Source organism: Pelophylax lessonae, assembly GCF_965119305.1.
Source record: "Pelophylax lessonae genome assembly, chromosome: 10".
In the NCBI taxonomy this organism is placed as follows: Eukaryota; Metazoa; Chordata; class Amphibia; order Anura; family Ranidae; genus Pelophylax; species Pelophylax lessonae.
Window position 1 is genome coordinate 128137121 of NC_138777.1, and position 22916 is coordinate 128160036.

At 45.8% G+C, this 22916-nt stretch overlaps 1 protein-coding gene across 2 annotated transcripts in view; it reads left to right on the top strand.

Moving 5' to 3' along the window:
* Positions 1-22916, top strand: part of LTBP3 (latent transforming growth factor beta binding protein 3) — a 1036617-nt gene that overhangs the window by 716059 nt on the left and 297642 nt on the right. For both annotated transcript variants that reach the window (XM_082271069.1, XM_082271070.1), the window contains one exon: positions 11412-11540. In XM_082271069.1, coding sequence (XP_082127195.1) covers positions 11412-11540 — 129 coding nt within the window. The remainder of the gene's footprint in view (positions 1-11411; positions 11541-22916) is intronic.

Genomic DNA, 22916 nt, shown 5'->3' on the forward strand with positions numbered 1-22916 from the left:
TCACATTTATTGTTTTATATTGCTTTCAATATTCTTATATTTTATGCTTGTCTTGATTGTTTTTTTTTTTAGTTATGTTCTAATTTGATAGTTGGCCATAATGTCTGGATTAATCGGTGTCCTTGTCTACCATCTAACACTATTTAGCAACACACTTGTTCCTTTTTATCATGGTATGTTTTTTCTTTTCAGGTGCTTTTGCATGCAAGCGCCACGAGGGGGAGCTAGTTGTTCCTTGAGTCATGCTCTCCATCCAGCGCACGGGGGCCGTCACTGGTTCCTACATTGACGGCCTCCCTTTTTGGTGTCAGCTGATCGGAGGTTCCGGTCTTGCCATGACGTGGCAGGGAGTTGGCGTGTCAGGGCATTTCTGCCCATGGTTTTAAGCTTCCCTCCTTTCCATCCCCCCTCATCATCTTTTGGGAGGTTCCATGTCTCCATGACACCATCCAAGCGCTGGCTTGGTTGCGGTGCGAGACGCCGCTCCTCCCCTCCCCCCCCCCATTCCGGCTCTATCGATTCATGGATATGGATTAGAGTCACCCTCCACCCCTTTCGTTGACACGCCCACTGTCAGGGCTGCACTCGCAAACTTCCTGACTTGGAGTGGTGTTGTGTGGCTGTGGGGGGCCGGCACCTCGCGCCGCATCTCTCAGGGTGGCCTCCTATTGAACTGTTTATGGTTGATTATCTACACCTGTCATTACCATTGATCGATGGGGTGTGTTCAGGTTGCTTTTCAGCTTGCACACTTTAAAAAGAGGTCAGTAAGTTTGGGGCTTGCTGGGATGCAGTTCTGTTGTGTTTGGAAACAAGGTAAGATCTATTTTTTTCCTTTTATCTATAGATAGAAAAAACACTGGCTCCTACTCTGGCAAGTAGCAACATAAGCAACATTTTCTTATCTGTATAGATATTATATATCTGCAAGGGGATTGCTCCAATTTCCCTTGGGCCACCCCCCCCCCCTTCAGCTTCACCCCTCTTTTGCTGAGATTGAGGCAGAAGCACCTGGAGTAGCTACTACGCCTGACAACCGTAATAGCTCAGATTGGCTAGTCGCCTCTGGCTCTTCAGGGGGAGTAGACACATAGAAAGCATGGCTAGGACCTTCAAGGCCTGGCGGTGGCATCACAGTGTCTCTTCCAACTGTGCCCCCCCCCCCCCCCAGCCCTTTTTCAGGCAGACATTTCTTTATAGCAAGACAAACTTGAGGTACTAACTTCAGTGTACTCAAGGCTTGTGCCAAGCTTATACAGCTTATCACACACAACACTGATTAGCCCAAGATACAGGACCTGTTTGTGCCAGTAACATACACCCACAGTGACTCACGCAACCCAGCTGCTGCTGCTCTGTGTCCCCTTCAGCCTCTGACAGGGCTAGCGCGTTGGATACAGTTACTCAATGGATACAGTTAGCCAATCACGTTCAAACACGCCCTCCATGTGGCGTACGCCTGTTTTAAAAGGCGAAGATTCTTGCGCGTGCACGAATGGGCCTTTACCACAGCCATTTTATCCAGGGAGGAGACGAACATGCAGACGCTTATGCGCCAAGGTGAAAACAGCAACCACATGGGGTGAGAGCAGCTTAGGCTGAATTTTGTTTGTCACAGCTGATACATTTTAGGTGATCAGCCCAGGGCAAAAAAACAGTGTAATCACAATAGGCAAAGAAATAATTTTAAAACAAATTTTGCATCAATCCCACAACTGCACAAGCTCATATAATCATAACTGGCACATTTAGTCCCTGAGGAAAGGCCAAAGCTTTCAACAAGATGTATTTTACATAGCTTAACATACACAGTCTCACGCACACATTGGTTTGTCACAGCTGATATCTTTCAGGTGATCATCACAGGGTAAAAACAGTGTGTCAGAAAAACAAGCAAAGAAATAATGCTTAACAAGATGTATTTTGCCTAGGCTTAACATCCATAGTCTCATGCAGAGACTCACATGGCACTCGGTCTCTGTTATCTTTTAAAGGGAACAGTGCATACAATTTTTACAATCTGCAATCATGCCAGCAATTTTACCTTCAAGGTTTGCTGTATGTGTAAATATTTTAAATTGGACTCAGCAGTCCTGCCGCAGAATTCTGTTTGAAACAGAAATCAAATCTTCACCCATCACGGCGAGCTTTGTCTTGGCGACCTTCAAGGACTGGGTCCCCTTGTTTTAGAGGTGCCACGACCTTGGACCTGTAGAGCACCCTGCGTGGAGAGCCTTTGGGGTTTGGTATTCCAAGGGTCCTAATCCCAAGGTCCTGCACCTAAAAAGGACAGCATTACAGGCAAAACCTCGCATCTGCTTCCCGAGGCTCAGGTATCATTTTTTTAATCCATTGACTGTTTTAGATGGATCTGTTATCTAAACCCCTTAGATTCAGTGATCTTTGATTGGGGTATATAGCATATCTTATTTCTTCTTTGAAGAAAAATGTGGAGAGACTCTCCACCGTGACCAGCACCTTTAGACACTGGGGAAACAACTGAGGTACTTCCTGTGTGGGAGGGGTTATATAGGGGAACATCCCTTCTGATTGGTTGCCAGTGTATTTCACCTGTAGGTGGCTATATAACCCATATGTTATGATTTATGGCTCTGTCTCCCAAGATGAAGAAAAAAAGTGTAAATGTCAGATCCCAGACAATTTTTCCATTTGTGCCGATGGAGGTTGGGCACTCAGGGGGCTGAGCTGGGAATCTTTGCCTCCATACGTTCTGAATGCATACAAATATCCTGTGGCACTTTTACAAAGCTTGTAGAGCTTTATTCCATATCTGGTGCTTTTACTTGGAATGTATTGCTTGATTCCCAGCCGGCCAGTGAAGTGGATAAGGGACTCATCCACACAGATGTTTTGGTCAGGGACATAAAGTTCAGCAAATCCCTGAGAAAATTAATTAATTAGGGGCGAATTATGTATAGTTTTTTATAGCCAGGATGATCATGGGGAGGACACTGGGTATTGTCACTGAAATGAAGGAAACACATGATCATTTCATAGCGTGACCTGGGCAATACAGCAGAATAAATGGGCATAGATGGGAAAGGTGGACCAGTAAGCATGTACTTCATTTTTTTGTAAGCTGTTAATTGCGAGGCCAAAAAATATTTTGGACTCCTCCACTGTGAGACATCTCTATTCAAACAAATGGGCCCAGGATGAAAAAAATAAGCAAAAATAAGTAAAAAAAAAAAAATCTATTTTTGAAAAATTTTCAGTGGTGGTCTGCATACCTCACTGTGCGGTTAAAGAGGGAAAATACTTGCTCATCCTGAGTTGGAGGGGGCAGCCATAATAGGTTTGCAAGAGAGTCTGGGAGTGTTGTATGGGCCCTAATTTATGGGGTCTGATATGATATTCCTGTGCTGGTACTGGGCCTCTCATCCAGGGGTCTAGCGCCATTGGTGCTTGCTGATTCACCATTGGGGTGTACGGCGCTACTGGTGGCTGCCTGGTTTTCAGAGTGCCTTATCCTTTAAGGAGGGACCCTTTCCTCCTCCGATTCGGTTGCTGAACCACTACTTTCGACGGGTTCGTACACTGAATCGAACGGTGAGAGCTTCCCGCTGCTCTCATCCATCATACTGAGGATTTGAAATGCCTCCTCACTAGTGCAAAACGTTTTGGACATGGCTGGCTCTGGTGACACCTGGACAGGTACTCTGCTAATGGGCGGCTGTAGGACTGGTACTCTGCTGATGGGCAACTGTAGGACGGGTACTCTGCTAATGGGTGGCTGTAGGATGGGTACTCTGCTGATGGGCGGCTGTAGGACGGGTATTCTGCCGATGGGCAGCTATAGGACAGGTACTCTGCTGATGGGCGGCTGTAGGGCGGGTACTCTGCTGATGGCGGCATTGATGGATGATGTGCGACAGGTACACTGCTAATGGACACTGATGGGCGATGTGTGACAGGTACACTACTGATTGCTGGACTGATAGGTGATGTGCGACAGGTACACTGCTGATGGGCACTGATGAATGATGTGTGACAGGTACACTGCTGATGGGCACTGATGGACAATGTGTGACAGGTACACTGCTGATGACGGCATTGATGGGCAATGTACACTGCTGATGGACAACCAGTACACTGCTGAAGGGCTCTGATGGGCGAAAGGTACACTGCTCATGATTATTATACAGGATTTATGGCTGGCACCCGATGATTGGCTAAACCAATGACAGAAGAGAGTTCTGTGTTGGTAAAGCAGCAATGCACCTTTTTTTTCTCCCATTGCTCAGTAAAAGCATCACACAATGCACACACTAAACCTTGTTAGGCACACATTAAACCACTTGATCACCCTAAATGATAAACCCTTCCCAGCCAGTGTCATTAGTGCAGTGTATATTGTTAGCACTGGTTATGTCAGTGGCAGTTAGTCAGGTCCCCCCAGCGTCAGTTAGTGTCAGATTGTCCTCCGCACTATGGCTTGGGATTGGGATCTTTTTTTTTTTTACCAAAGACATACAGCAAAATACATTTTGGCCAAAATTCATTAAATAATTAGTTTTTCTTTTAAATTTTGGGCATTTTTCTGTATATATCGCAATAAATAAAAAACCCAGTGGTGATCAAATACCACCTAAAGAAGGCTCTATGTGTGTGGAAAAAATGATTTAAATTTAGTTTGGGTACAGCATTGCATGACTGTGCAATTGCCAGTTAAAGTAGCACAGTGCCGAATAGGAAGGGAGTCAAATATTAAAATGGCAAAACACAGAACTTAACAAATACACAACAGCAAGCATGACATTTAAAGTGGTTTTAAAGTTAAAACTTAAAAATTAAAAAAAAAAAAAAAAAATCACATGTACATAAGTATTCACAGCTTTTGCTCAATAATTTGTTAAAGCACTTTTGGCACAAATTGCAGCCTCAAGTCTTTTTGAGTATGAGGCTTGACACACCTTTTTTTGGGCAGTTTCTCTCATTCTTCTTTGCACGACCTCTTAAGCGCCATCAGGTTGGATGGGGAGCGGTGGTGCACAGCCATTTTCAGATCTCTCCAGAGATGTTCAATCGGGTTCAAGTCTGGGCTCTGGCTGGGCCATTGAAGGACATTCACAGAGTAGTCCCGTAGCCACTACTTTGTTTTCTTGGCTGTATGCTTAGGGTCATTGTCCTGTTGGAAGATGAACCTTCACCCCAGTCTGAGGAACAGAGAGCAGGTTTTCATCAAGGATATCTCTGTACATTGTTGCATTAATCTTTCCATTGGTCCTGACTAGTCTCCCAGCTCCTGTTGCTGAAAAACATTTCCACAGCATGATGCTGCCACAACCCTGCTTCACTGTAGAAATGGTAATGGCCAGTTGATGATCGGTGTCTGGTTTCCTCCAGATATGACACTTGCCATTCAGGTCAAAGGGTTCAATCTTTGTTTCATCAGAAACAAACACAATGGCCTCTGCCCCTACCTATAACTGTCCCTCACTGCAAGGAGCACATGGAAGGCCAACTCATGCAAGACAAAACAAGAAAAATTCCCAGCTCAACTCAACCCAACCAGTTTGCTTACCAACCAAATTAACCTGTCTAACAGTTTGCGTTAAAAACAGGGGTTTAGTTAGCACACATTTGCAAATGCATGCGTAAGCTGCAGGGCCACTTCACAGCACCCTGTATTACCTGCAGTCCTGTAAATATACGAGAGTCTCCACAGTGAGAGCACATGCATTCTAATGAATAGATAGGGGGCAGGTGGGCCTGGAGTATGGCCTAATCCCCCTTAAAGGCACAGGGGCACAATGGGCGCTCAGCACATAGCACAATGGCAGCAAAGGCGTACAGTGTGCCCCCTCACCAGTATACATCAATAACAAACAAAATGGCCCCTGCCCCTACCTATAACTGGCCTTCACAGCAAGGAGCACATGGAAGGCCAACACATGCAAGACTAAACCAGAAAAATTCCCAGCTTAACTCACCGACCAGTTTGCTTACCAACCGAATTAACCTGTCTAACGGTATGCGTTAAAAACAGGGGTTTATTTCATCAGACCAGAGAATTTTGTTTCTCATGGTCTGAGAGTCCTTCAGGTACCTTTTGGCAAACTCCAGGCGGGCTGTCATGTACCTTTTACTAAGGTGTGGCTTCGGTCTGGCCACTCTACCACTGGTGGAGTGCTGCAAAGATGGTTGTTCTTCTGAAAGGTTCTCCTCTCTCCACAGGGGAAACGCTAGAGCTCTGTCAGAGTGACCATCGGGTTCTTGGTCACCTCTATGACTAAGGCCCTTCTCCCCTGATTGCTCAGTTTGGCCAGGCGACCCGCTTTAGGATGAGTCCTGGTGGTTCGAAACTTCTTCCATTTACAGATGATGGAGACCACTGTTCTTACTGGGACCTTCAATGCTGCAGAAATGTTTCTGTACCCTTCCCCAGATCTGTGCCTCAATACAATCCTGTCTCAGAGGTCTACATACAATTCCTTGGACTTCATGGCTTAGTTTGTACTCTGACATGCACTGTTAACTGTGGGAACTTATATAGACAGGTGTGTCTTTCCAAAACAACTTGTAGAAACATCATAAAGATGATCAGTGGAAACAGGATTCATCTGAGCTCAATTTTGAGTGCCATGGCAAAGGCTTTGAATACTTAAGTACATGTGATTTTTTTCATTTTTTATTTTTAATAAATTTACAAAGATTTCAAACAAACTTCTTTCATGTTGTCATTGTTAGGTATTGTTTGAGGAATTTTGAGGAAAATCTTGAATGTAATCCATCTTGGAATAAGACTGTAACATAACGGTCTCTCCTCAGTTCCCGGTAGGAAGGGTGACACGGCAAGGGTGTCCGCTCTCCCCCATCCTATTCGCTCTTGCAATAGAGCCGATTGCCATTGCTCTGTATAGTTTCCGGCGGTAAGAGCACTTAGGGTTGGGAATATACGTGAATGCATCCCCCCCATGCGGATGACCTGCTCCTGTTCCTACAGGATCCTGGACAGTCCCTTGAGGCTGTCTTCAGGATCTTGGAGACATTTGTGGGTTTTTCCGGACTACGGGTAAATTGTGAGAAGTCCTGTATGATGCCCATTAATGCGAGCGCTCGGACTCAGGCGACAGGGGCAGTTCAAGTACCCTGGGTCTCGGGATATAGGTATCTCGGTATTAACATCTTACCCAGAGTGGGTGACTACATGTCACTAAACTTACTCTCTATGCTCTCTAGCGTTAAGACGCAGCTCGGGGCACACTTACCCCTCTCATTGATAGGCCTCATAAAGATGAAAATCCTAACAGTATTTTTGTACCTTGTGCGTAATTCCCCGACTAGGGTTCCCTACTCATACTTCAGACGAATTAATAGTATGTTTAACTCCTTTCTATGAGAGTCTCATTCCAGGATATGGCTTCATACCCTTCAAGAGCCTCTTGGGCAGGGAGGCCTAGCACTCCCGGCCTTTTCAAATATTTCCTGGCTGGTCAGATGTTGGTTGCGAGGCGTTGGTTGATGAGGGATGATGGGGATGCAGCGACTGTGCTGGAGGCAGCTATCCTGGGATCATACGAGAGCCTTTTCTACATGGTATATAGAGGCCCGGCGGTGTTTCCGTTAATGGGGTCGATGTGTTTTACTTTGTGAGCCTGGGATAAGGTACAGGCATTGAGGCAAACTAAAGACCTGGGTTATGCACCTGGATGCCCCATTATGGTTTAACCCTAAGCTAGCTCAATTTGACTCAGTGGTGTGGGTATTAAGCAGTTAAATCAAATCCTCACCCCTAGAGAGCCTATTACAAAACGAGTTGATACATAAACCCCTTTCTAAGGTTTATAAAGAACTGTTTAGTAAAAGGCCAAAAGGTGTTAGTTACATGTAGGGACAGATGGTCTGTATCGGTGCCCAATCTCCAAGGGGATGAGTGGGATGATATGTGGGACTACTTGTTCCGGACTCTGGTGTCAGCAATGGACTGATATATTCAATTTAAACTACTCCATAGAGCCTACTAGACCCCTGCAAGAATTGCCACCATGTATGGCTCGGGCTCGGGGGAATGTTGGCGATGCACTGCATCCCCTGCAGATTTCAATCATATCTGGCAGTGTCCGCGGATAACGTGAGTTCTGGACGGGGGTTCTCAGGACTCTTCAGGACCTGATTCTTGTTCCAGTTCCCATGGCCATCTCAGTGTGTTTGATGGGCTTAGTTGAGGGGGTGGTACCACGTCAGGCGCAGATAACTCTGCTGTCGCTCTCTCTGTTTTATGCACGCAAGGCCATCTTGCTTCATTGGAAGAAGCCAGTGGCCCCTTCCCTGTCCTTCTGGAAGAGCCTTATAAATAAAGCTTTACCTCTGTGTAAGGCCATATACTTAAGTAGAGATTGCCCCAATAAATTTGAAAAGGTGTGGCAATGTTGGATATTGGCCACAAATACCCTGGATCGATTCACTTTCTAATGAGGATCAGTTAATGGCACAGGCGCATGCAAGAAGAATGTAAGTATTGCTCAGTAATGGAATCATTATGGTTTATCTTTCTGGTTGTCCACATGTAATAATTTTCTGATACAGAGATATGGCTGGAGGTAGGACATTTTATGTTTGAACAATTTTTTATGTGTTTATGGAGTATTGCACCAATGGGATGGGGAGGGGGGGTGTGGGCCTATATGTTATGTCATTTTTGTATCTAGAAAGTTGGGGTTTCCCTTATTTTTTGTATTTCTCTTTGTATTCTTTTGGGAAAGTTCAGTAACAATCATTTTCCAAAAAAAACAAAGAACAAACAAAAAAGGCTGTAACATAACAAAATGTGGAAAAAGTGAAGCACTGTGAATACTTTTCGGATGCACTGTAATTACGGTTAAAAATGGTACATACAAGAACCTTATAAAAATTCAAAGCTGATTTTTAAACCTTTTGGCTGGTAATTAGATTACTAGCTTTATTTTGTAGTATAACAAATGGTAAATGAAAATTGTATGTCAGTGGTGAAAGTTGTAGATAATTTGCGGTTACATTTTTAGCAGCTTCATAGGGAAGAAAGTGATTTAGGGTCATTAACCGGTTGCAGACCACACGCTGTGTATTTACTGCGGCAGTGTGGCTTCCCCAGGCAAACCGACGTGGGGCTATGTCCATCGCGAGCAGGGAGCTAGGGGGCGAGTGCACGCTGCCGGCCCCCAGTCGGCAGAAGGGAAGCTGATGCACAGGTCAGGTGGCTCTGATTGCCGCCTGACACCCGTGATCGTTCCTCGACGAGAGACAAGAACGGTCAGCTGTTGTAAACACAGCTGAGCGTTCTTCTCCCTGGAGTGGTCATAGAGCCCCTGTGATCCTTCTATATAGGATCACAGGTCTCTATGGTCATTTCAGAAACCACGCCTCCCCCCCCCCACAGTTAGAATCACTCCCCTAGGCTCACATTTAACCCCCTGATCACCCACAATGTTAACCCCTTCCCTGCCAGTGTCATTATTACAGTAACAGTGCATATTTATAGCTCTGATTACTGTAGTAATGTCACTGGTCCCCCCAAAAGTGTCAAAAATGTCAGTTAGGGGTCCGATCTGTCCGCCGCAATGTCGCAGTTCTGCTAAAAATCGCAGATCACCGCCATTACTAGTAACAAACAAAAAACCAATAAAAATGACATAAATATTTCCCGGAGTTAGTAGACGCAATAACTTATGCGCAAACCAATCAAAATACGCTTATTGCGATTTTTTTTTTTATTAAAAATATGTAGCAGAAAACAAATTGACCTAGAATGTTAAAAAAATTAGATTTTTTTTTTTTTTTTTTTTTGAGAATGTTATATAGCAGAATGTGAAAAATATTTACATAGTTACATAGTTGGTGACAGGGGCGTAACTATAGGGGTTGCAGGGGTTGCAATTACAACCGGGCCCCATGCTCCAGGGGGGCCTGTGCGGCTCCCCTGTACACCTGAATAGGGTAGGATGGGATCACACAATAGAGAACCAGGAAGGGGTCGGTAAATATGTAATTTACTTGCTTCTCCCTTTTCTGAATGGACAGAGTCATAGTCAGTGACATTGTAAAAAAAAAAAATAATAAAATGATAAAAATAATACAATTAAAATACCAAAAAATAAAAACTACTGACACCAGTGGATGAACTAGCAGGATCGCAAAGGTCACACTTGCAACCGGGCCCTGGCATTCAACCACCAAGGGGAGGACCCAAGATGGCAGGAAGGGGGCCCACTGCAGATCTTGTGAAAGGGTCCCGCTGTGGGACCATAATAAAGGGAACGGCAACGAGAGTAAAGGGCCACAGGATCAGTGGGAAGAGCCCCAAGCTTGAAGGGAAGGGCCCCAGCCAGGGGTCTGGGGGGCCCTTCATGGTTTCTTGCACCGGGGCCCTGAAGGTTCTAGTTACGCCTCTAGTTGGTGAGGTTGAATAAAGACAATAGTCCATCTAGTTCAACCTGTGTAGGTGTATGTGTCCACATCGGCCGTTAACCCAATGTAGGCGTTCCTTGTTGCTGGATCCGGAGTACAGCTGTCGATGGTTCGGCTGAAAGAAGGATCTAAAGTTTAATATACATAGTTACATAGTAAGTGAGGTTGAATAAAGACAACAGTCCATCCAGTTCAACCTGTGTAGGTGTGTGCGGCTGTAATCATCTCACATACCCCTGAATGTTCTGATTTTTGAGATGTACGTCTAAGAGTCTTTTGAAAGCCACCATACTTCCCACAGAAACCACCTCTTGTGGTAGAGAATTCCACAATCTTGTACCCCTAACAGTAAAGAGCCCCCCACGTTGCCTGAGGTTAAAACGCTTCTCCTCTAATCGCATTGTATGCCCTCTAGTCCTCATGCAATCCTTCCGACTGAATAGCTTTTTTTCTATGCCGAGATCACCATTGAGATATTTATAAATTGCTATCATGTCCCCTCTCAGGCGTCTCTTCTCCAGGGAGAATAAATCAAGCGATTGCAGACGCTCTTCATAATTAAGGTCCTCCAATCCCCTAATTTGTTTAGTTGCCCTTCTCTGGACTTTCTCCAGCTCCAACACATCCCTCCTGAGTACCGGCGACCAGAACTGGACAGTTGTTTTTTTTTTTTTCAGAATTGTCGCTCTTTTTTTGCTTATAGCACAAAAAATAAAAATCACACAGGTGATCAAATACCACCAAAAGAAAGCTATATTTGTTGGAAAAAAGGACATCAATTTTCATTAAGTACATCATCGCACGACCGCGCAATTGTCCGTTAAAGTAAAGCAGTGCCGAATCGCAAAATATGGCCTGGTTATTGAGGGGGAAAATCTTCTGATCCAGAAGTGGTTAAGAATACAAATTAAAAAACATTTTCAGATAGCCATGGGAAGAGATCGGAAGACAGAAAATTAATAATAATAATTAAATATTAATACAACATTTCATTTTTTTTCTAGATATTGATGAGTGTGAACTGTTTGGGCAAGAAATCTGCAAAGAAGGAAAATGTGTGAACACGCAACCCAGCTATGAATGCTACTGCAAACATGGCTACTACTATGACACCCGTTTACTGCAATGTATGGGTAAGAAAACTACAAAACTGTGACTGAAATTTATCAAAAGAAACTGTAGATACAGTCCAATTCTGAGCAGCACTATTTACCTAACCCACTGTAGATTTATTTAAACAGTTGTGTTTGTTTGATTAATGACCCTCTAGGACATTTTTTTTTTGCACACATATTACATTTGCATTTATTGGTATAAAATGACTCCCAGAACATTTTAGATTTTCTGAAAGCAGAGGCCCTGTAGAATAAAAAGATGGTAGTTGCAATTTTTTATGTTGCAGGAAATTTTCCCAACTCGTTATCAAAGCTATAGTTTCAGTAAACAAAACACACTAACATGAATTTTAGTGCAGACAAACACAATTGAATCCCCAAGAAGAGGTAGTGTGGAGTAAATAGATACCAAATATGTCAAGCCTCAATATTGTGCACTCGTGAAAATGATGAGAAAATGATAGTACCCAAAGTTATCAATAGGCAATGCATTAAATTTTTCTACAGCTCATCAGTTTAGAGTAAGCAATACATTAGGGACAAGAAGAGCAGAAGAGCCTGAAAGTCATGGGGGAGGCAGTCTGGCAGGAAAGCTAGAGGGGTGCCCCACTGCCAGTACTGTAAAAGTGATCGCTTTTACATCACTGGCAGGAGCTGGCTTTAAAAAACAAATACAAGTTCATGGCTGTTACTGCATTCTCTGGACATAATGTATATAGTTAAAGGAAAGTAGGCGATACTCCAAAACTGGCTCATTACCATGTTATATTGAAATACATGAAAAATAAAAAAATAAACTATTTATGGGCTAAAATTCAAACCATTACATAACTGGTTCTCTATAAAAAATGTATCCCAAAAATTTAGAGGAATGCATTATAAAAAAACAATTTTATTGTACATGTAACACTGTACATGAAACACAGACAATCATAACATCAATTATTAACCACAAACCACACTGTCAATATTGTGTAGCACTAGCCCTGTAGGAGTTGCAAAAGTCAGGGTTCCCCTCTGCTGTACAGCCAGTCACCTAGCATTTTTCAACATGCATCCAGACACAGAAGAACTGTCATTGAGCTTTGTTTGGTGTTCATTTTGTAAGAGGAGGATCATTTAGATGGGGTTAGGGATTATGGGATGCCGAACTTGACAACAACAGATATTCCAGGGACAGCTTCCTCTCTATTTACAGCTCCTCTTCTTCCTCCTGCACAGACTTGATCCTTGTACAGCTCTGCTGGATTTACTCCTGTTTTCTGGAACTAACAGTCTCTATATAAGCTTAGCAAAAGCCCCATACAGGCTATGAACTCTGTCTCTTGGGAAATAGCACTTGGGGAGTGAACTGCACCTTACAACACCTTCTGCTTTCCTGTAGAGACTGAGCCCAGTTCTACTGCTTGCAGAAATGCTAGCCCCACCTGGCTGCTTCTTCTTTCCAGTCCTCTTGACTGACACTCTGCAACAGTCCTGCCTAACTGACCCACTGTAAATTTCCTAGGGCAAGGTTAGATAATCTGCTACAGCTGGCAGTCTCTCCCCTTGTCTGTCCCCTCACCGTCAGTGGCGGCTGGTGCTCAAAATTTTTGGGGGGGCGCAAAAAGAAAAATGTAATAGGTATTGCTTCGCGCCAAAAAACGCAGTAAAAAAATTGCATGACTTTGAAGCTGTGCCCCCTTCAATGCAATTAACACTGTGCTGTGCCCCCTTCAATGCAATGAACACTGTGCTGTGCCCCCACAATGCAGAGTTCAGCGTGCATGCCCCTTTCAATTCAGAGCGCCACAGCATTGTCCCCAATCACTGCAGAGCGCCACAGCATTGTCCCCAATGATTGCAGAGTGCCCACAGCATTGTCCCCCAATGATTGCAGAGTGCCCACAGCATTGTACCCCAATGATTGCAGAGTGCCACAGAATTGTACCCCAATGATTACAGAGTGCCACAGAATTGTACCCCAATGATTGCAGAGTGCCACAGAATTGTACCCCAATGATTGCAGAGTGCCACAGCATTGTACCCCAATGATTGCAGAGTGCCCACAGCATTGTACCCCAATAAATGCAGAGTGCCCACAGCATTGTACCCCAATAAATGCAGAGCGCCACAGCATTGTACCCCAATAAATACAGAGCGCCACAGAATTGTACCCCAATGATTGCAGAGTGCCACAGAATTATACCCCAATGATTGCAGAGTGCCACAGAATTGTACCCCAATGATTGCAGAGTGCCACAGAATTGTACCCCAATGATTGCAGAGTGCCACAGCATTGTACACCAATGATTGCAGAGCGCCACAGCATTGTACCCCAATAAATGCAGAGTGCCCACAGCATTGTCCCCCAATAAATGCAGAGTGCCCACAGCATTGTCCCCCAATCAATGCAGAGTGCCCACAGCATTGTCCCCCAATCAATGCAGAGTGCCCACAGCATTGTACCCCAATAAATGCAGAGTGCCCACAGCATTGTCCCCCAATCAATGCAGAGTGCCCACAGCATTGTACCCCAATAAATGCAGAGTGCCACAGCAATGTACCCCAATAAATGCAGAGTGCCACAGCAATGTACCCCAATAAATGCAGAGTGCCCACAGCATTGTCCCCCAATCAATGCAGAGTGCAGCGTGCGTGCTCCCTTCAATTTAATGCACTTACCTGGCGGCGGCGGCGGCGGATTCTTCCCTCCTCGATCCAGTCCGTCCTCTCTGCGGCGGCGGCGGGAAGGAGAGCGGCTTCTCCCTCGTCCTCCGAGCGGCGGGGACGGTGAGTGACTGACTCACGCACCGGCACCGCCCCCATTGTGATGTCAGGGATCGGATGTCCTGGATGATGATTGGTCCAGGCTGGAGACTGGACCAATCACAGCCAGGATATCCGAAAGTGGGGGTGTCCAATCGCAAGGACTTGCGATCGGGTTACGCCCCCAGAAGGCTGCCGATCGGCGCCTCTTCTGGGACGTAACCCCACCCCCCCCCCTAGCCACCACTTCCATTACAAAGGCCGGCGAACCCAATTTTTTTTTTTGTAAAACTTTATTTGTTCGCTTTGTCATTTTTTTTTCTTTTTTTTTTTTCTTTTTTTTAGGGGTAGGGGGGCGGCGCCCTGGCGCCCCCTATGCACGGGCTGCCACTGCTCACCGTTCTGATCTACTCACTGTCTCTCTTTACTCCTGCTGCCTCTCCAGAAGGCTATCCTCTAACTGCTTCCTGTGGTAGGATCCATTCAGGCCAGCCACCCGAGCTCCAGCCTGAGGTAACACCCCTCCCCGGCAAGTGTCCCTCAAGGGCCACTGACAGCCTCCCTCAGCACTGCTTCTCAATTTTCCCCCAACCTCCCTTCCAGCATGCCACATTCCTATTTAAGGGCTCCTTAGTCCCCTGCTAGGCCCACTCCTAAAAATTGGCTAAGGACCCCTAAATATGCAGACAGCTCCTCATCACCTCTGCCCACTTCTTCCAGAATGTTCTCCAGCTTTCCAGAGCCAGGGGGTGGTACTAGAGGGCTGCCTGTATGAGTCATGCTGGCCTAACCTCTAATAACCCTGACTCAATTACAGACTCACAGGCTAGGTATGAGTCAGAGTATATTTTTTCTACTCTCATACTAGAGGGTGCTACAATTGCACAATTATTTCACATTCTTATTAATTCTTAAACTTGGAAATTGTGTAGAGGTGGATCCCAGGTACTGTAATATTGGCTATGAGCAGAAGGGATGTGTAGAAAGTCCCTTAGTATTATCCCTCAGGCCTTTTATCTCCCTGATCACCACTAGAGATGGACGAACATCGGCCAGGACGGTTTGCGAACGTCAGCTGCAAATTTTCTCAAAAGTCCGCGAACCGCAAGTTCGCGGCAGCCCCATTGACTTTAATGGGAGGCGACCTTTAAAAACATTTAGGTCATATTTGCAGCCACAAAAGACGTACTAGCTGTGCACAAATAGTCCCAGCACATTGACAATGTCATAACAGAAGTATTGCAATTGAAAAAGTTGCCCTAAATTTTTTTTTTTTTTTTCATAAATCAGCCAGAACTGACAGCAGCCGATAAATACATGTCTAATACATATAGGGTCCATTCACACATCTGTAAAATGGGTCCGCATCCATTCCACAATTTGGCAGAACCTTTACAGACCCATTGATTTTCAATTCCAGTCTGAAAAATTAGGCATTCACAGGATAAAGAAGTGTCGGCCATTCCAGGCCCCAAAAATTAGCCCACATGCGTTTACCTGACAGCTAAGAAGGTAGTATTCTGTGGCTGAAGGTACATTAGGCGTTCACAGGATACAGAAGTAAGTGTCGGCCAGTATTGGCCCCAAAAATTAGCCCACATGGGTTTAACTGACAGCAAAGAACGTAGTGTATTTGATGGTTGGAGGTACATTAGGCATTGACAGAAAAAATTATTGTCGGCCCTGAAAGGCCCCAAAAATTTGCCATTCAATGGACATGAAATGCCTTTTATGCCGTTGTATGTAGTGTTTTGTAACTATGCTTATGGCTATACATTTATATCCATTGTATGCTTTTACTCTACTAATAAATTTTACTCTTTGACTCTTCATGACTATTGTGGCAACCTCATATAAAGTCCCGCCTGGGCGACCGTGCTCTTGTCTAGTGAAGCCAAGGACCAGGAAGTGGGTGGATGGCGGTCTGGCGGATATTTGTGGCCTGGCATGAGGAATTTCAGTGAAACATGGTCTACTGGTCGCATGTGTTGAATTTCTCAGAGATCCATGCCTCATTAATTTTTATAAATGTGAGGTAGTCTACACTGTCATGAGCTAGGCGAGTGCGCTTATCGGTCACGATCCCCCCTGCTGCGCTGAATGTCCTTTCGGACAGGACACTGGACGGGGGGGGGGGGCAAGCCAACATTTCCATTGCAAATTGTGCAAGCTCTGGCCAGAGGTCAAGCCTGCCCATCCAGTAGTCCAGGGGTTCATCACTCCTCAGAGCGTCCACATCGGCCGTTAACCCAATGTAGGCGTTCCTTGTTGCTGGATCCGGAGTACAGCTGTCGATGGTTCGGCTGAAAGAAGGATCTGAAGTTTAATATACATAGTTACATAGTAAGTGAGGTTGAATAAAGACAACAGTCCATCCAGTTCAACCTGTGTAGGTGTGTGCGGCTGTAATCATCTCACATACCCCTGAATGTTCTGATCCTTGAGATGTACGTCTAATAGTCTTTTGAAAGCCACCATACTACCCGCAGAAACCACCTCTTGTGGTAGAGAATTCCACAATCTTGTAGCCCTAACAGTAAAGAACCCCCCACGTTGCCTGAGGTTAAAACGCTTCTCCTCTAATCGCATTGTATGCCCCCAAGTCTTCATGCAATCCCTTCGACTGAACAGCTTTTTTTCTAAGCTGAGATCCCCATTGAGATATTTAAAAATTGCTATCATGTCCCCCCACAGGCATCTTATCTCCAGGGAGAATAAATCAAGCGATTTCAGACGCTCTTCATAATCAAGGTCCTCCAATCCCCTAATCAGTTTAGTTGCCCTTCTCTGGACTCTCTCCAGCTCCAACACATCCCTCCTGAGGACTGGCGACCAGAACTGGACAGAATACTCCAGATGCGGTCGGACCAGAGTTTTATAAAGTGGAAGGATTATAGACTTATCTCTGGAATACATCCCTTTCTTTATGCATGCTAATATTCTGTGAGCCCTGCCGCTTGACATTGCATGCTGTTGCCTAGTCTCTCATCAACCAAGACTCCCAGATCTTTCTCCATTTTTGATTCCCCCAAGGGTTCCCCTCCTAATGTGTATTGTGCTTTTATGTTTCTAGTCCCCAAGTGCAAAACCTTACACTTCTCCACGTTAAACCTCATTTGCCAAGCCGTTGCCCACTCCGTTATTTTGTCCAGGTCATCCTGTAGGATATCTGCTTCATGCTGTGCAGTTATTGCCCTGATCAATTTTGTGTCATCTGCAAAAACCGATATCGAACTACTGATCCCGTCCTCAATGCTGTTTATTAATAAATTGAACAAGGTTGGTCCCAGGACTGAGCCTTGGGGGACCCCGCTTACTACCTCAGACCAGTCTGAGTATGCGCTGTTTATTACCACCCTTTGGACATGCCCTTTTAGCCAGTTCCGTATCCAAGAGCAAACCCTGCTGTCGATACCTGCAGACCTTATTTTATAAATTAATCGCTTATGTGGAACTGTATCAAACGCCTTAGCAAAATCTAGGTACACCACATCCACTGGTCTGCCCCTATCTAGCTCACAGCTCACCTCCTCATAGAATGTTAAGAGATTGGTTTGACAAGAACGCCCATTTGTAAACCCATGCTGGTTACTGCTGATGCCCAAGTGACCAAGACATCTTCAAACTGCTCTCTTCTTGCAGGTGCTGTTGGATTGCTACCCGCAACTGTCTCTCTGTGACTGGAAATTCCTCTGCCAGCACACGCAAAAGTAGAATGCAGCATTTCCCGCAGTAAGGCCTGGAAGCGCTGCATTCTGACCGCCCTCTGTGATTGTGGTAACATTTCCGCCATTTTATGTTTGTACCGGGGGTCTAAGTATGTTACCACCCAGTACTGGTCCTTGGCCTTTATGCATTTTATACGGGGGTCCCCCTTAAAACACTGGAGCATGAAGGCCCCCATTTGCACTAAACTGGAAGCGGTGTAGTGGCCTGCTTCCAGCTCATCATCCAGGATAATGTCGTCCTCGTTCTCCTCCCCCCATCCACAGATAACACCAGGGATCCCAGAAAGGTTTAAAGCATGCTCTTCTTGCTCCTCCTTATCCCCCCAGCACCATCCTCCTCTGACTCCTCTTCAGACTCCTGCTGTTTATTTGTCTCAGATGGAGTAGCACCCATTGGGAATTCATCCAACATTGCGACTTCCTCATCTTCCTGCTCCTGCTCCTCGAGCAGGGCTTGATCAAGGACATGACGCAATGCACGCTCCAGAAAGAAGGTGTAAGGTATGATGTCACTTATGGCGCCCTGGCCGTGACTGACCAGTTTGGTGATCTCATCGAATGGTCACAGAAGTCTGCATGCGTCCCGCATGAGCAGCCACTGGCGAGGTGAAAAAAACCCAAGCTCCCCAGAACCTGTCCTGCCGCAGAGTTCGTACAGGTAGTCGTTAAGTGCACGTTTCTGCTGGAGCAGCCTATCAAGCATATGCAACGTTGAGTTCCATCACGTCGGGCAGTCACAAATAAGACGCCTGACGGGCAGGTTGTGTCAACGCTGAATGTCAGCAAGGTGAGCCATGGCTGTGTAAGATCTTCTGAAATGGCCCAAGATTTTCCTGGCCTGCCGCAAGACGTCCTGGACCCCAGGGTATTTGGCAATGAATCGCTGCACCACCAAGTTCAGGGCATGTGCCATGCATGGCACGTGTGTTATTTTGCCCTTTTTCAGCACGCTCAGCAGATTGGAACCGTTGTCACACACCACTTTACCAACTGTCAAATTCAGCGGTGTCAGCCACTGATCTGCCTGTGAACGCAAAGCTGAAAGGAGTGCAGGACCAGTGTGGCTTTTGGCTTCCAGGCACAACAGACGCAGCACATGGCAACGTCTCACCTGGCATGTGGAATAGGTTCTGGGGATCTTGGGCGGCGCATCAGAAGAGACGGTAGCAGTGGAAGAGGAGGAGTCAGCTGAGGAGGAGAGGGAGGATGGAGGAGGAGGAGAAGAAGAGGCAGGCCTGCATGCAATCCGTGGCGGAACAACCAAATCTACACGGTTGCCACAGGTTACATGCTTGACGGCCGTCAGAAGGTTCACCCAGTGGGCAGTAAAAGTGATATACCTTCCCTGCCCGTGTTTGCTAGACCATGTGTCTGTGGTCAGATGTATCTTGGCACCAACACTGTGTGCCACAGATATATTCACTTGCCGCTGAACATGGCCATACAGCTCTGGAATGCCCTTCTGCGAGGAATATTTCCTGCCTGGGACCTTCCATTGTGGTGTTCCAATGGCCACAAATTTACGAAAGGCCACCAGTTTATATGGCAGTAGTTGGCGGGCTATCAGTTCCGACAAGCCAGCAGTCAAATGTTGGGCAAGAGGGTTATCCAGCGTCATCATTTTTTTCCGCTCCAACATTTGGGCCACAGAAGCCTGCCTTTTTCCAGAACAACGTGACGACGGCATCATGGAAGGTGGAGTGGAGGACAAATGTGAGGAGAGACAAGAAGGAGAAGGAGGAGAGGCTGGACGGTGAGAGCCTGGAGTGTGGCTTTGTGGGTTCTGACGGTGTTGCTCCCACTGGGCTCGGTGATGGGAGTTCAGGTGCCTTCTTAAGGCGGTCATCCCTATGTGAGTGTTGGGCTTACCGCGACTTATGCGTTGACTGCAATGGCTGCAGATGACAACACTGTTGTCAGCAACGGACACATTAAAAAAGCCCACACTGCGGAGCCATGTGTTGGCGTCCTGGGAGCACCAGATGTGACTGTACATGGTTGATGGCTCACTCCTGATACATTTGCAGTCTGCGTTGTACCTCTTGTGCAATGCAAGTTCTGCCTGCCTCTCCTCCCTATCTGCCGGTCCGTCTCTCCCTCTGAACTCCCCTCCTCTTCCTCTCTTGTGGGCACCCACGTGACATCCGTAGACATATCGTCATCATCCTCGTCACCTTCCCCACCACTAACAATTGACATCTCGGAGTAGGCAGAAACAGCGGGGACCAACCTCCTTGGGCTGACCTGGGTACTGTCGTCAGACTGCTGAGTGGCGGCTGTTGCTAACTCCTCTTCCTGATCTGATGCCAACAATGGCTGCGCATCGCAAATTACTTGTGATGGATCGGAAAATAATTCCAGAGACTCAAGCGGAGGGTATGTGGTGGTGTTTGTGGTGGTGTCTTTGGGGGTGCACACAGCAGAGAGTGAAGAGGGTGCAGATAGAGAGGATGAGGAGGGTGCAGAAGAGGAAGGCAGAGTGAGCCACTCAACCAAGTCTGGTGCGTCCTTTGACGTAATTGAGCGCGCCTTCTGAAACTTCACACTTTGGCTCTGGCCTACTGCTCCTGCCCTACCCCTACCACCCCTGTGTAAGTGTCTGCCTCTTACTCTGCCTGTCATGTTTTTTAATTACCCTGTGACAAAAGTCTCTAGAGAATCGCAGTATATCTGGAAAAAGGTATATAACACCTCACTTCAATCTGTGGTATTGGGGGGCCACAGTTTTATCACACCAGTTCTACAAATAATTGGCCAGTAACTGTTGTCACCGTGTGTAGCACAGTCAACAAAGCAAGAGAGGCCACATTTTTGCAGGACTAAAATACACTCTTAGAAAAGTATACTGTTAAATAACACCCCACTTCAATATGTGGTATTATGGGGCCACTGGTTTATCACACCAGTTGTTCAAAAAATTGGCCAGGGAGTTTGGCGCTGTGCGTATCAGACTTAACTCAGCAAAAGAGGCAATATTGTTGCAGGACACAAATACACTTGTAAAAGTATACTCAGATAACACCCCACTTCAATATGTGGTATTGGGGGGCCACTGGTCTATCACACCAATTGTTCAAAAAATTGGCCAGGGAGTTTGGCACTGTTTGTAGTATTGCTGCAGCAACGCTCAGTCACCACACCTGTCACAATGATGCACAGTGCACAATAATACTACTAATCCACTATAATATGCTTTCTACAAAGTATATTATACTGTGGATTACACCGTCCCCCCCCCCCCCATATAGTGCACTGCACAGCAATACCAAAAAATTTGCAGCCCTTTAAATGACTTTTGTGGACATTAACAGAGCGATTTGTGTGACTGCTGCCGATCTCTAACTGCCCCTAAAGCACAGACTGAATACCTGCCCCTAACCTGAAAAGAGACTGGACCTATACCAAAAATTGCAGCCCTTTAAATGACTTGTGTGGACATTAAGAGAGCGATTTGTGTGACTGCAGCCGATCTCTCTAACTGCCCCTAAAGCACAGACTGGATACCTGTCCCTAACCTGAAAAGAGACTGGACCTATACCAAAAATTGCAGCCCTTTAAAAGTCTTTTGTGGACATTAACAGAGCGATTTGTGTGACTGCAGCCGATCTCTCTAACTGCCCCTAAAGCACAGACTGGATACCTGTCCCTAACCTGAAAAGAGACTGGACCTATACCAAAATACCAACCCTGAAAATGACTTTTGTGGACATTAACAGAGCGATTTGTGTGACTGTTGCCGATCTCCAACTGCCTCTAAAGCACCGACTGGATACCTGCCCCTAACCTGAAAAGATGCTAGTTGACCTATACCGAAATACCAGCCCTGAAAATGACTTTTGTGGATCTTCACAGAGCTATTTGTGTCTGGCAATCTCTCCCTCATGAACACAGCAGACCTCTCCCTACGCTGGCAAAAAGCAGAATGTGAAATGGCCGACAGCTCAGGTCTATTTATAGGGTAGGGGGCATATCGATGTGCTGAAATGTTTTAATTGGCTGTCCCATTCTCCTGACGGCTGTGTCATGGGTCAAAGTTCTCCCCGATGTAAACTAATATGGCCGCCGCGAACAACGCCATGTGTTCGCAAATTTGGCGGGTAGCGAACAAGCAAAATTTGCCGCGAACTGACTGCCGGGCGAACCGCAAGGCCATCTCTAATCACCACTTTATTCATTTTGCTCTCTCCCTGTCTGCTATTTCAAGCAGCTCTCTTCTCATTGCCCAAGGCTGCTCAGTTGTCAGTTAATTACCAGTCATTCCATTTGCAATGACTCATCTGGTTACCATTACCTGCTTCATTAGTCCAGCTTAAAGCCAGCCCCTTTTTGCTATTTAAACTGCCTTGCGCATTCCCTCTGTGCCTTTGCTTGGTCAATATCTCCAGTGTGTTCTGGCTTCTATGTTTTGACTATGTCCCTGATCTGTATTCTTTTTACTCTTACATTAAAGGTCTGATTTTAACTACATTTTCTGTCTCTGGCTGGTTCACGGTCCCTGACGTTGTCTTCCACCTCCTCTCGCTCCAACCACCTAACAGTTACCCATAGAAACCTTTGCCACTTCAACCCTTCTCCACTCTGTTACTGTTTTACTTGCGTCTAATAAGGTCACGTTGCAATATTACAAGGAATACTATACAAGACAGACAGATATACCTATAACAAGGAAAATGCTACCTAAAACTATGGTCTGTAAAGAATAGAAATAGGCTAAAAAGTTACTTAACTCAGGTTAGAGTGGGTTCATGATCTTTGTGGACAATGAGGACCTCATGCCTAATCCATAAGCAGTTCCTGGAGATCAAGCGAAAGCATCTTCAGGTATAGCTTCTCCTGGGTTTACAGACCGTCCTTGGTGTTAAGTCATTATAGAGTCCTCTTGTCAGCTTATGCAGTTGCTCTTTTATTTGGAAAGTTT